Raw genomic sequence first — 13,724 nt, forward strand, 5'->3', positions numbered from 1 at the left:
CACCCAGGGTCGAAGGACCGGTTGGCTTTGGGTGAGGACATCACAGGCTCCCTGGACAGGTAAGTGTCCTTATAAAAAAAGTCAGCAGCTGCAGTATTTGTAGCTACTGACTTTTAATATTTTATTTTCCCAGGCGGAACTCTACTTTAAGATATGCAATAATAACTCAAAAAAATACAGGGCTGAGCATATTTTTTAATAGAAAAAAATTGCTACCCCCCTTCTCTGCCACATTTGGTAGTTTTTTTTTGGGGGGGGGGGGGCAGGTACCTGGTTTTGACAGGTACCAGCTCCCACTTCTGGTCAGATCGCCACGATATTCCATACAGAACTCTCCCCCCCCCACAGGCTTTTGGGCCACAGCAGAGATTTTGGAAGACTGCAGGACCACTGCAGGACCATTCACAAAACACAGCACAGCTCAGGCATATGAGGTAGGAAACCAGCCTTGAAGCTGCAAGGCTTCGCTCCTGGTCAAGATGACAGTGCCTGGACCCGAAGCTCATTGAAGGATCTGCTTGGGGGAGGACAAGCTGGATCCCTGGACAGGCAAGTGTCCTTATATTAAAAGTCAGCTGCTACAGTATTTGTAGTCTAAATCGGTCCCAACTCCAATACCTATGTACAAGACTCGTAAGTAAACAAAAACGCCTCCTTTACCTTCCCTGACTGACCCAAATCCTCCGCCATTGTTCAGCTCCCAGACTGCTGCAGCAACACAGGCAGAAAGTATATGGACGAAGTTCTGCAGGTCATGTTTTTGTTATTGGAAGGCCATAGTCCTACATTAGAAGTCTACCCCTCCGTATTTGTTAGGTCAACGCCTGATTATAAAAATGTGCTGTGTTTTTTAAATGAAATGAATGAATAGTTCAATGAACTGACAGCTTTATAAACATTCATGAAGCCTCAAACTGAAGTACATTCACCCAATACCCCTTCTGGGCCTTGTGCACTATTATTTAATGTCTGTTATCGATGTGATCTGGATTCTTTTACATTGCGCCTGTGTCCTTCCAGCTGGCCATCTGCCGCTTTATGTTCAGCATTTTGTAAGTCTATACAAATTTGTTCAGGGAATTGTAAACATCCCCAGTGAGAAACCGAGAGGAGTTTGGCTGGATATTGCAGATGGAATTTTTTCCCGCTGGCTCATTTATCGTTGTATAAAATATACTATGTAGTCCATTACAACATGTGTAGAATGATGTACTGTATATAGAACAGTCTTCATTAACCCTTTTGTGGCTCTAACATTTCCTATGATGATATGGCTTTCTGCGTGAGCTTGTGTAAATATACAATTTTCAGTTACATGGATCACTGGAAATAATATAGTGATAGTTTTATGGGACAGGCAATGTGAGAACCATTTCCACAATGCTCTGTTATGCATAATTAAAAATTGTGAGATGCAATACATCAATAGCAACTACACAATACAACTAGTGTTTTTTTTTTAAATTCCCTATAGTAGCAGTTTAGTAATACAGGTCACCTCTTTGCCCACAGGCTGATGAGGGCAATGAGAAAGCTGTAACGCCACACTATTTTCTCCTGCTGTCTGCTCATGTGTGCTGCAAGACACCTTATTGGTTCTTAGTGCCAGCCTATCCAATCCCATTTTAAGGAAATTACAAGAAGGTGATACCAAGTCAGAATCAGGTGCACTTAATAATACAGTCAATTCTGTTACTGCCTGCCACCCGGCCTATTGTAATTGGCGAGGACACTGCTATCTGGGCTGGATGCCCTTGCACGCCTCATGCGCACCCTTGGGGCTGGAACACAGATCGTTGTACTAGCTTGCTGTACATGGCCCTGGTACCATGTGACTGCTGTGACCAATCACAGCAATCACATGTTAGTTGTAAACAATGACTTTCATTCATAGCCATTGTGTACAATTTATGGTGATCTCTGTGATAGGCCCTGTACTATATGATCACTGTGACCAATTACAATTACACACAATGGCACGTGAATGAATGCCTTTCACATTGTAAAAAATGATTGCTTATACAGTGATCATCAGTGCAATAAACAAAAATAATAATAATCCTATGGTGACACACTACTGCGCTGGTGACAGTTTGTAAAAGTAATTAAAAATGCTAAAAACATAAAAAAATATATAAAAAAAAAAGTATTTATTTGACATACTGTCACCACTCTGTGTCCCTGATCACTGCTGCACCAGTCATATCGTGACACTGTACTGATGATGCAACATTTTTGTTTTGTTTTTTAATTTGTATATAGAAAAAAGAAAGAAAAACAGTGGTGATTAACCACTTGCTTACTGGGCACTTATACCCCCTTCCTGCCCAGGCCAATTTTCAGCTTTCAGCGCTGTCACACTTTGAATGACAATTGCAACACTGTAACTCATATAACATTTTTATCATTTTTTTTCACAAAAAAATAAGCTTTATTTTGGTGGTATTTAAGCACAAGCACAAAAGTTTTTTTATATATCTTGTTAAAAAAAATTGGTAAACAGGTAATTTTTCTCCTTCACTGATGAGGCTGCACTAATGGGTGACACTGGTGGACTTGATAGCCCTGATTGGTGGCACTGATTAGCAGCACAAAGGGGACTGATGTCCCTCTCACAGAAGGCAGTTATTGGCGGCTTTCTTATTTTCTTCATGCTGGCAGCGTGAGGAGAAAAAAAAGCTGTCTACCGGCTTCTGTTTACTTCCGTGATCAGCTGTCACTGGCTTACAGTTGACCACGTAGAAAAAGGGCCCACCGCGATTGGCCCTTTACCCCCATCTGTGATCAGCTGAGTGCCAAGGATTCGGTGATCACAGAGCGGGCACACAGGCAATGCAAGAATAGAGGGCTGCCCATGTAAGCCCTAGCTGTAGCAGTCTTTTGGCTACAGCGTGGGCACCAAGTGGTTAAATGCCACCAAAGGAAAGCTCTAGCTGTCTAAAAAAAAAAAAAAATGTCATTTGGTTACAGTGTTGCATGACTTAGTAATTGTCATTTAAAATGTGACGGCACTGAAAACTGGCCTTGGCAGGAAAGGGGTGAAATTGTTTAGTATTGAAGTGGTTGATGTTTTATATCCACCTGGAGTATAGGTTGAAATGTGTTTGATAGCCCCCACCAAAGAGGATAATACTTGAAATATCTGAAGAAACCCTGTTTTTGGGCAACAAATGCTTATAGCGTCACTTGGCATGTTAATACATCACAAACTTTTTGAAGTGTGATTTTGCTGTTATAAGTAAAATGTCATAACCGCAGAACAGTAGCTTTATGAAGTTTGCATTCCGGCATTGAAATCAGTTTACCAAAACATGATAGTCTTCTTTCCTGCCTGAACATGAAAATTAGACATTTTTGAGCTGTTGGCACCAATTTTTCCAATGCAGCGCACCCAAACGCCCATTAGGTTTTGTGAGCCCTGGCTGACCTTGGATCTTGGAGCAGCAGTTTTATCAGTACAGCTATTTGACTGGTGGGCAGGAAGGTGGGAGCTATGTAAAGTAGGCACATACGATGTTCCTTTCCATAGACTCTATTTTAATGATGTTGTCTGGCTGACTGGTAATCATGTGTATGCATGTTACTCCTGTGCTAATTGCAGTTCTGTGATTGTCACAGGTCTGCCATCATTTAAGAGGAAAATCCTATAAAGCTAAAAAATGAATGCAGGATTATTCACAATCGCATGTTAAGTTGGCTTACTAACAGGTGTTCTTGCAGAGTTCTCTTTTGGCTGGGTTTACCAGATGGTCTGCTGTGACCATGTTATTCATTTCAAAGTGTTTAAAAACCCTAACAGTGAGCTTTATTTTTTGCTTTCAAATAGTGTATAGCGCACTGTTAATCCAGCCAGTAATATTGTGAGCCTGATAAATTCCTGTGTTGTCTTCCTTTTATTGACTATTATTTGTTACTTTGCTTTCAGCTTTTGTTGACCGACTTGTGTTATATATAGAGCATACTTTTTACAAATTATGATTGGGGCAACAACTTTTAAAAGATCTAAAATGTTTTCTGAATGCGTTATGCTTACCGTTTAAATACATTTTCATAGATGTTCATATTAAATGTAGTAATACAACTGTACATTGTGTTTGTCAGGTCACAAAGCAAGAGCGAAGTCTTATGAAACCTTTATATGACCGATATAGAATTATAAAGCAGCTACTATCTACTGCAACTCTGATTCCAACCATTGTAAGTATTTGTTAAAAACCCTAAACTGTTTCAGTACTCTTGTATTGATTTTTTTTAACCAGACCCGGAAGGTTTTACCCCCCTTAATGACTAGGCAACTTTTTGGGATATGGCACTGTACCCAAATAAAATTGTTGTGTGTTTTTTTTTTTTTTCTCCACAAATCGAGCTTTCTTTTGGTAATATTTGATCATCTTTGCATTTTTTTTTGTTTGTGCTATAATAAAAAAAGACCGACATGTAAAAAAAAAAAAAACGATTTTCTCTTTTGTCCATGGACGGACACAGCTTTCTTAAATCTTGACATTTGGGTTATGTTCCGTCTATTAGGAGAGGACTAGGCAGACATGTAAATGGTTAAAACATGTAATCTTAAAGCGGGGGTTCACCCTTCACTTTTTAGCCTTAGATTCCTGCTCGTTTTTACTAGGGGAATCGGCTATTTGTTTTAAAATATGAGCATTACTTACCCGTTTACGAGATGCATCCTCTCCGTCGCTTCCGGGTATGGGCTGCGGGAATGGGCGTTCCTTCTTGATTGACAGTCTTCCGAGAGGCTTCCGACGGTCGCATCCATCGCGTCACGATTTTCCGAAAGAAGCCGAACGTCGGTGCGCAGGCGCAGTATAGAGCCGCACCGACGTTCGGCTTCTTTCGGCTACGAGTGACGCGATGGATGCGACCGTCGGAAGCCTCTCGGAAGGCTGTCAATCAAGAAGGAACGCCCGCTCCCGAAGACCCATACCCGGAAGCGACGGAAGAAGATGCATCTCGAAAACGGGTAAGTACTGCTCATATTTTAATACAAATAGCCGATTCCCCTAGACCGAACGAGCAGGAATCTAAGGGGAAAAGGGGAAAATTTAATAAATGGGTGAACTCCCGCTTTAAGCAAAGCTGAACAATTCTGCCATAAAACATATCCAATAAAAAATAATGTAAAAAAAAAAAAATTTCTTCATCAATTTAGGTCAATATGTATTTTGTTACATATTTTTGGTAAAAAAAAATACCAATAAGCGTATATTGATTGGGTTGCGCAAAAGTTATTGTTTACAAACTATGGGATTTTTTTTTTGTCTTTTTTTTTTTTTTGTCGGCAATCAGCAATTTTTAGCGGGATTGCGGCAGACAAATTGGATACTTAACCGACACCTTTTTGGGAACCGGTGACATTACAGTGATCAGTGCTAAAAATATGCACTGTTGCTGTACCAATGACACTGGCAGGGAAGGGGTTAACATCAGGGGCGATCAAAGGGTTATGTGTGTCCCTAGGGGGTGCTTGCTAACTGTGTGTGGGGGATGGACTCGCTGGATGAACACAGAGATCCGTGTTCCTGCTTAGCAGGAACAAAAGATCTGTGTCCTCCCCTGTCGAAACTGGGATCTGCCTTGTTTACATAGGCAGATAACGGTACTGCCTCTCTGTTTAGCGTTCACGGGTGGCCGGCACCCCCCCCCCCGCTGTCTATTGCACAGTGTCCTGGTCTTGGCCCTCTTGGGAGAACTTTCTTCTCTCTTTTTTGTTTGATTGTTCCCAAGTAGACTGGATCAACTTGGGTACAACCAGCCTGTCAGATCTTACATCTGATTATTTCTAGTGGCTGATATAGCCGCTAGCTGTAATCGATGTGTCCCGGGATGGCTCACACTTGGTTGCAGGAAAGAAACTTTCTCAGTCTATGGCCAGCCTTGGCTAGTAAAATACTTATTGGACAAATGGAGACATGCAGATGTGATTGAAGAATTCCACCTCCAGCGCACATTACAGATTCACTAAATGCTTTGTGCTGTGCACTATGTAATGTCACCAAAATACCTGCCATTTTTTACAGACTGCTTTGCCAGATGGTAATTGTTAAGAGAAAAATGTAATTCTCAAATAATGAACTTTCTTCTGCTTTAGCATGAAGAAGAGGATTCGGAAGATGACAGTGCCCAGAACTCGTCTTGTGAATTCACATTTATAGCAGAACCAGAACAGGTCGTAGATGAGCATCTCTTTTATTGCAATGAGGATCTAGAACCTGCATATGTCTCTCCTCTGGATGAAAAACATTTAGTACGACAGTCAGCGCTGTCCATGTCCAACCTGCATGAAGCATCAATGTGAGTCAAACTTTTTTATTTTCAGTGTTTCATGCTTGACACATGTATGCTGCTGGAAAATCCTGAACCTTATTTTCAGTGTCAGCTTGCCAATGGTAATGTTCGTTTAGATCTAGGGGACCATGAAAAGCACTTTGAAGCTTGTTTTAAATTGTCTGAACAGCAAGCTTTTGCAAAGCTTTCAGCAAGCCCCTTCTTCCCTATGCTTCATACGTTGCATGTCCTCTGACATCAGCAATGCAATGACTAAGCACTACATTTTAGTGTGAAACGTGTTAGCTGTACATCCCACTGTCTGCTGTGTTTTGTAGTGCTTTTAGCCTTTTTCACCATTAAAGGCAACCTTACAAGGTTTTTTTGGTGTGCGGCTGTCCATATATTTTTCCTCCTATTTTTAATGTAATGCAGGGCCCATAACCCTTCATTGGACACGAGGGTGCTGAGTAAACCGTACACTACAGAAACGTAAAGAGGGTAGCAAAGGATTTGGTAACTAAATCTACTTTTTCCAGTCCCTTATACCTAAACAGGCATCTAACCCCTTACCTGCAAGAGAGAAGTTTTACTTTTTCCCAGAAATGGACTTTAACATTCAAATATAACAACACCGTCATACGCATGCTCTTTAGTTGCACGGCTGTGATGCACTACAGCAATCAAATTGATTCAAACTTGAACAGTAAAATGGCCACTAGACCATTAGTTTGATATTGTTTGCTTGTTTTGGGACAGTACAACCCATGGTAATGCTGGCCACATTTCACAATATGATTGTACTATCTTTTTTAGGTTTACTGTGGGGATCATTTTTAATTGAATAAAAAAATGTAATGGATTGCATATTTAGGTCCCCATACTGCACTGCTGTTGGGAACTCTAAATGAGATTGTAATTTGTGTTGCCATTTAAAGATTTACCAGCTGATTGTACAAACGGCTATGCAGTGTGTGGGCCTATGTAAGTAATTACATTCTAATAGTACAATGTACGTATTTAACATTGAATGTAAAGTGACTGACCAGCTTTGGTTGACCAAGCAGGCATATAATGTGATTGTTCTTAGGTATTTATCAGGTGAAGGTTTCCTAAACATTAATGTTTTCAGTGTGACCATCAGTGCCTTGATCTTTTGAAGAGGGGTGGGCAAAAGGCAGGTAGCAAACATCTTTAGTATTGGCTTATCAGGCAGAAAACCAGGAAAACTAGGGAAATTTAAAGCTCTATTTCTCCAGTCTGAGAACCTGTGAGAAATCTCAGGTGCTAGTCCACTTTTATGCAAAGTGGAAACCCCTTCTAAGTTGGCACTACACATAGCTTTTGAAGGCTGAATGGAAAAAAATCCTGCACAGTGCAGATGGAGGAATCTCCTGCTGTGGCCACTGTATTTTGTCAGCTGGCTCCACCACCAGTCAAACTACCTATAAACAGTGATTACATATCATTAAATGCAGGCACAAATTGGCTGACAACTTTCCAGCTGACTCCTTTGGTTATTCTGTAAAGAAATGTTGGGCAGGAGGTGGACAGGTGGACCTGATCGAAGACTCAATGTGGGTCTGGGCCGACTGATGTAAACAGACTTGTGTCCATTTACACCTGCCTACCTCCATACCCATTAAGGTCTGGGGGGGAAAAAAACTGAAAAGGACTGGTCCGTTTCCATTTTTCCTGACCTAAACATGATGTCCCGGAGGTAGTCTGACTTAAGTTTTTTACATTTACCTGCCCATAGTGCCATTACGGGTCTGCTGTTTAAATGCGGGCTCACAATGAATGGGCACTGATGTCAAAACCATGACATCCATCCTGTTCAGCTCTGATTCAGCAGGGGATCTTCTCACAGATCTCCTGCTGAGCAAAGCCACTCCGTGTGAAAGGAAATTGATCTGTACATTCCCATTGTGTACAGACCGGATGCACGGTGGAAGCATCTTAACCTGACTTTAGCTATCACTCCAATGCACAGATAGCTCACCCACTTAACACCCCATGTCCACAGGTACAATCATTACTTCCCTCATTCAACACTGCTACTATGGACGAGGTTGCTAAGCTTTTTTCTAATGTCTATTTAACATCTTGCTCCCTTGTAAATGCTACAGTCACCCTCTGGCTCTATTCTACACTCTCGAACGCACGTCTTCAATCTCTCCCTCTCTTCTGGCATCTTCCCGAACTCTCTAAAACATGTACTAGTCACCCCTACCCTTAAAAAGCCCTTACTGGACACCACCAATCTTAACCTACGCCCCATTGCCTTACTCCCCTTTTTCTCCAAATGCCTTGAATGTCTGGTCTACAACCGACTGACCGACCACCTGACTGAGAACTAACTTCTCGATCCCCTTCGGTTCGAATTTTGCCCTCAAAACTCCAGGATAACTGCTCTCCTTAAAATCATAAATAATCTAATGGCTAAAACCAATGGGCACTAATCTGTACTACTCCTCCTGGGACTCTCTGCTGAGTCGCTTTGACACTGTGAACCACCCCCTCAACAAACTCCACGCTTTTGTTCTCTGTGACGGTCCTACCTATCCCACTGCACCTTCAAGTGTACTTCCTTGGGTCCCCCAAGGTTCTGTTCTTGGACCTCTCCTATTCTCCCTGGATCAGTTGATTGCTTCCCATGGATTTAAATATCCTTTCTAGGCCTTATGACAGCCAAATCTATCTCTCTACTCACTCAGCTCACTCAGTCTCCTCACGTATCAAATTTACTAATCGACATCTCAGCCTGGATTTCACACCACTTTCTCAAACTCAATCTGTTCAAAACTGAGCTCATAATATTTCCTTCCCCATGTGCCCCTTCCCCTAACTCCTGTCAAAATCAACAGCTCAACTATCAACCCGTCTCCCCATGCCAAGGTCCTATGTGTAATCCTGGACTCTGAACTATCCTTTCGATGGTCCCAATCACTGTCTTAAGCTTGCCGCCTCAACATCTCCCAGATGTGACCCTTCGTAACCCCTAACCACCGCAAAGCTTCTAATTCGCCCCCTGGTTATCTCCCACCTTGACTACTGCAACTCCCTCCTCATTAGCTCACCTTTACATATGGTATCCCCTATTCAGACCATCATAAATACTGCTGCCAGGCTCATCCACCTTACAAACTCCTCTCTGTCAATCCCTCCACTCTCTTCCACTCACTCAGCGAATTCAATTCAAGATATTAACAACTTACAAAGCCCTCTACAACTTGGGCCCCAGCTACATCGCTAAACTAAAAAAAATTGTGACAATAATATTAGTGTACAAACCAATAATCAATTCCACAGTAGCGCAACCACTGCTGCTATGCAGTGAACAATAATATATCCGCAAGTGATATAATCAAAACGTGAAAATACAAAATATTACAAAATTTCAAAATCGTACAAATAAGTCCATACAACTGTCAAAATAACAGTTTCTAAGGCTGGGCTCACACTGGTACGACATGCGCTTCGACTTTGGGAGGACATGTCGCATGACATGTGTAAATCAATGATTCCCTATGAGAGCCATTTTAACTGGTCTGACACAAGTCGGTCCGACTTTGAAAAGGGTACCTGTACAACTTTGGTCCTATTCAGCCCATTAAATATAATTGAAATCGGACCCTTGTCCTAACCATCTGACTTGTGGCATCTGACATGGTGATTACAGCAGCAATAAAAGGAATTTATCTTACACTGGGATTGTTTTGATTGGTCAAATTATCTTAAAGTTGAAACAAAATCTGATCTTGTTCATTCAAATGATGGAAGTAGGACCGATGTCGCAGTTAAAGTAGGATGACAGTCGTACAACAGTTGTGTCGTAGCAGTGTGAACCTAGCCTAAATCAAAAATAAATTACATTATTATGACAGTTGTATGGCCTTTTTTGTATGATTTTGAAAATTTTGTATTTTCACGTTTTAATTTATATCACTTGCAGAAATATTATTGTTCACTGCATAGTAGCAGTGGTTGCGCTACTGTGGAATTGATTATTGGTTGGTGCACTAATGTCTCAGATTTTGATTTATTATTTAAGTAGCAGCACTGAAATATATAACACTATAGGTGAATTTCTGGAATCCTAAGCACAGTGAAACACAAAATTTACATCACTAAACTAGTCTCAAAATACCAACCAACTTGTTCTCTTTGTTCCTCAAAAAAAACGTCCAAAAAAACGTCCGACTATCTCCTATTCTGTCCAGTTTCAGACGATCACCCACAGTTATTACCTTTTGGATCTCTTGACCCTCCCTCTTAGATTGTAAGCTCCAATGAGCAGGGCCCTCTGATTCCTACTGTATTAAAGTGTATTGTATTTGTATTTTCTGCACCTATGTTGTAAAGCACTGCGTAAACTGTTGGCACTATATAAATCCTGTATAATAATCACTTACAGATATTCTAGTAGACTGTAGCGCACAGAGAATTGGAGCATGTATGAAATGTATTTGTAGGATAAGCTCACCAACATGATGACCCAAATAAAATTATAAGTAGCAAGGAACGATCATTCTAAATTATTGATTAACAAAACATTCTGAGATGTAAGTATACATCTGCATAAAATGTCATCACACGGCACTTCTATTGATATTTTGGAAGGTGAATTGCTTTTTTTTTTTTTTTGTGTAATGACTTCCATTGTTATATTTTACAATGCTAGATGTTCTGCTAAACCATACAGGCGACACTCATTGTACATGGTCAACTAATATGTAAAATGTATTTGTCATTGTCAATAAGGTCTGAACTTCTTGATCACCTTCGAGAAACCAGAGCAGATAAGAAAAGGTTAAGAAAAGCTTTAAGAGAATTTGAAGAGCACTTTTTACGACAGACCGGGAGGTAAGCGGTATCCTGGGATGAAAATGTATAGAGATGTGACTTGCCCAATTTTTTTTTTGATTTTCTTGAGATGGCATAGATATATACAGTTTGAAGCAGAGAAAAGAATGACTTTTTTGGTTTAGAAAAAAAAAAAAAAAATTGTTAATTCTGTGACCTGTTCAAATGATATAGGGTGGTGTGAATGGGGCCTGAGTTTTTCCGTTTCTGTAAGGGCACAAAGGAAAACCATTGTTCTCCATGTGCCCTGTTCACACCACAAAACTGGTATCATGCACAGATTTTTTTCTGCACAGGAATCTGCACCATATATGCAGTTTTCTGCGTGGGGGAAAAAAAAAACCTGATGTGAATAGAGCAAATGGAGAACACTGGTTTTTCTTTTCTATGCCCTTGCAAACAATTTGTTGCATATCTCCGTGCACATGATATCAGTATCGTGGTGTAAACAGGACACAGAAAACGGTTGCTTTCTTTGTGTCCTTGCAAAGACGTTCATAACAAATTATGCACATCTTTGTGCATGAAAACCGATGGAGAAAAATGCGCAAATGGTGTGAAGGAGGCCCAATTGTTTAACCACTGGAGAATTTTAAACACGGGGATCACATCCTAAAAAAAACTTTTTCTAGAATGCATCGCCTGTACTCTGCTCCCCTCCCTCTGCCACTATTTCCCTCTCTGCAATTACCAGCTGTCAGAATGACCACTATTCCTGTGTAAAATGACTATAGTTTTCCATTGATCTGTATATTGCATTCGGTAAACCGAGCCTAACCCAAATCGGCCCCAATAAACTCCCTCATCTGCATCTCCCCATAGCTTTTATATTAACTAATATATACATTTTTCTTTTTTTGTGTAACCGTAAAGCCAAAGAAGGCTTTTTGTCATTTAAAATAATTTGTTTGAACCAATCTAGTCCAAATGACTCATTACCTTCACTAACGTGTCACCTGTGGGCAATGTAACTGTGTAGCATCAGCTACATGGAGTGTACAGCACTACATGGAGTGTACAGCAGCAGGATGGGGGCTCAACATTCTGTTTTTGGCTCAGCCATTCACAGGGAGCTGGTTTTTATTTTGATTGAGTACAAGGCTTCCTTTGATTGGCTGAGGTGGAGATCATGATGTCATCCGCCCACCTTTGTGTAACTGTGTTTTTATATAAAAATGTCTACCCTGAGTAATGCTCAGACTTTTATCTAAAAACATACTCTTGTATTAACCCTGAGTGTTGCTCAAAGAGGTAATGACTAGGGATGAGCTTCGTATTCGACTTGAACATCGTATGTTTGATCAATCGTCGAATTACAAATGTTTTGGGCCAGGGTGGCTTTGGCCAATTATGGCTCAGGGGGTTTAGTAGACGCCCCACACACGCTTGCAGGTCGGCCTTGTGTAGTGTGTTGTGGTGGTTAAAAGAGAGAAGACAGAGAGAGAGAGTGAGTCATTTTTAGTAGGTAGATAGAGCAGGCAGGCAGGCTAGTCAGTTAAAGTTACAGTGTGTAGAGGATATATATGCATCCCAGGTGTTGTGTGTGTGTGTGTATATATATTTATACACTGTATAGTTTAGCTAGAGCTGCACTTCCTAATTTACTGGCAGGCAGGTGATTGTGCTAGCTGCAGTATTCTCACATGGTGTACTGCCTGTGTCTTCTGCAGTGTGCACCTAAAGCTATGTGGTGTGTACTGTCTGTGCCATTTTTCTCAGTGATTTACATCCATATTGCAGGGACCCAGACATTACATTAAAGCCGCAAGCAGTTTTAAATTACTTTTTTCTTATAGTAATCTCATTTTGTGCAGGGACAGTTCTAAACACGTGCCACTTCACAGACATACTATAGACACCCAGCAGGTATGATAATTAAAGCAATTTTTCCTTCTTTTTTTTTTCACTTTAAGCATCATTAAAATCACTGCTCCAAAAAAAAGACAGTTTTTAAAAAACTTTTTTTCCATTGATACATGTTCCCTGGGGCAAGACCCGGGTTCTCAAAGACGTTTTACGACAATAACTTGCATATTAGGCTTTACAATGAGCACTTTTGAATTCGAACGTTCGAGTCCCATAGACGTCTACTGGGTTCTAAATGTTCGCGCAAACGGTCGTTCGGCTCATCCCTAGTAATGACAAAGTTATCACTAGCCAATGGGGAAATGCAAAAACTGCTTCAATCCATACGGAGGATACAGGTATGAGATTTGAAGAGGTTAAAGTGCATCTATCAATGTAAAATTGACATACTTATGTGTGTACAGATGTACAGATGTTCCACCACATCCCTTCAGCTTCTTGTTTTTGAGGCGCATATTAAAACAGAGGGCTGATGCCATATAAAAAGAGATGGTTAAACCCAGCATGTGATCTGTACAGGAAACTATATAAAATTCTATTTTTGAAAATTAGGGTTTTATAAGCTTATGAGCAGATACAGAAGCACTCTCAACATATAGGTGGCAATTTAGCATAGTATTTGCAATGCTATTTTAGCATGATTGTTGTCCAGGGATGTCCTGCACCAAATTCAGAAATACACTCGAACAGTTTTAATGCTATTACTGATG

At 40.7% G+C, this 13,724-nt stretch overlaps 1 protein-coding gene across 4 annotated transcripts in view; it reads left to right on the forward strand.

The window, feature by feature from the left end:
* Nucleotides 1-13,724, forward strand: part of FAM13C (family with sequence similarity 13 member C) — a 250,535-nt gene that overhangs the window by 231,812 nt on the left and 4,999 nt on the right. For all 4 annotated transcript variants that reach the window (XM_040362039.1, XM_040362041.1, XM_040362042.1 and 1 more), the window contains 3 exons: nucleotides 4,102-4,197; nucleotides 6,107-6,309; nucleotides 11,047-11,148. In XM_040362039.1, the coding sequence (XP_040217973.1) occupies nucleotides 4,102-4,197; nucleotides 6,107-6,309; nucleotides 11,047-11,148 (401 nt within the window). The remainder of the gene's footprint in view (nucleotides 1-4,101; nucleotides 4,198-6,106; nucleotides 6,310-11,046; nucleotides 11,149-13,724) is intronic.

The sequence above is a fragment of the Rana temporaria genome, chromosome 8, assembly GCF_905171775.1.
Source record: "Rana temporaria chromosome 8, aRanTem1.1, whole genome shotgun sequence".
NCBI classification, from domain to species: Eukaryota; Metazoa; Chordata; class Amphibia; order Anura; family Ranidae; genus Rana; species Rana temporaria.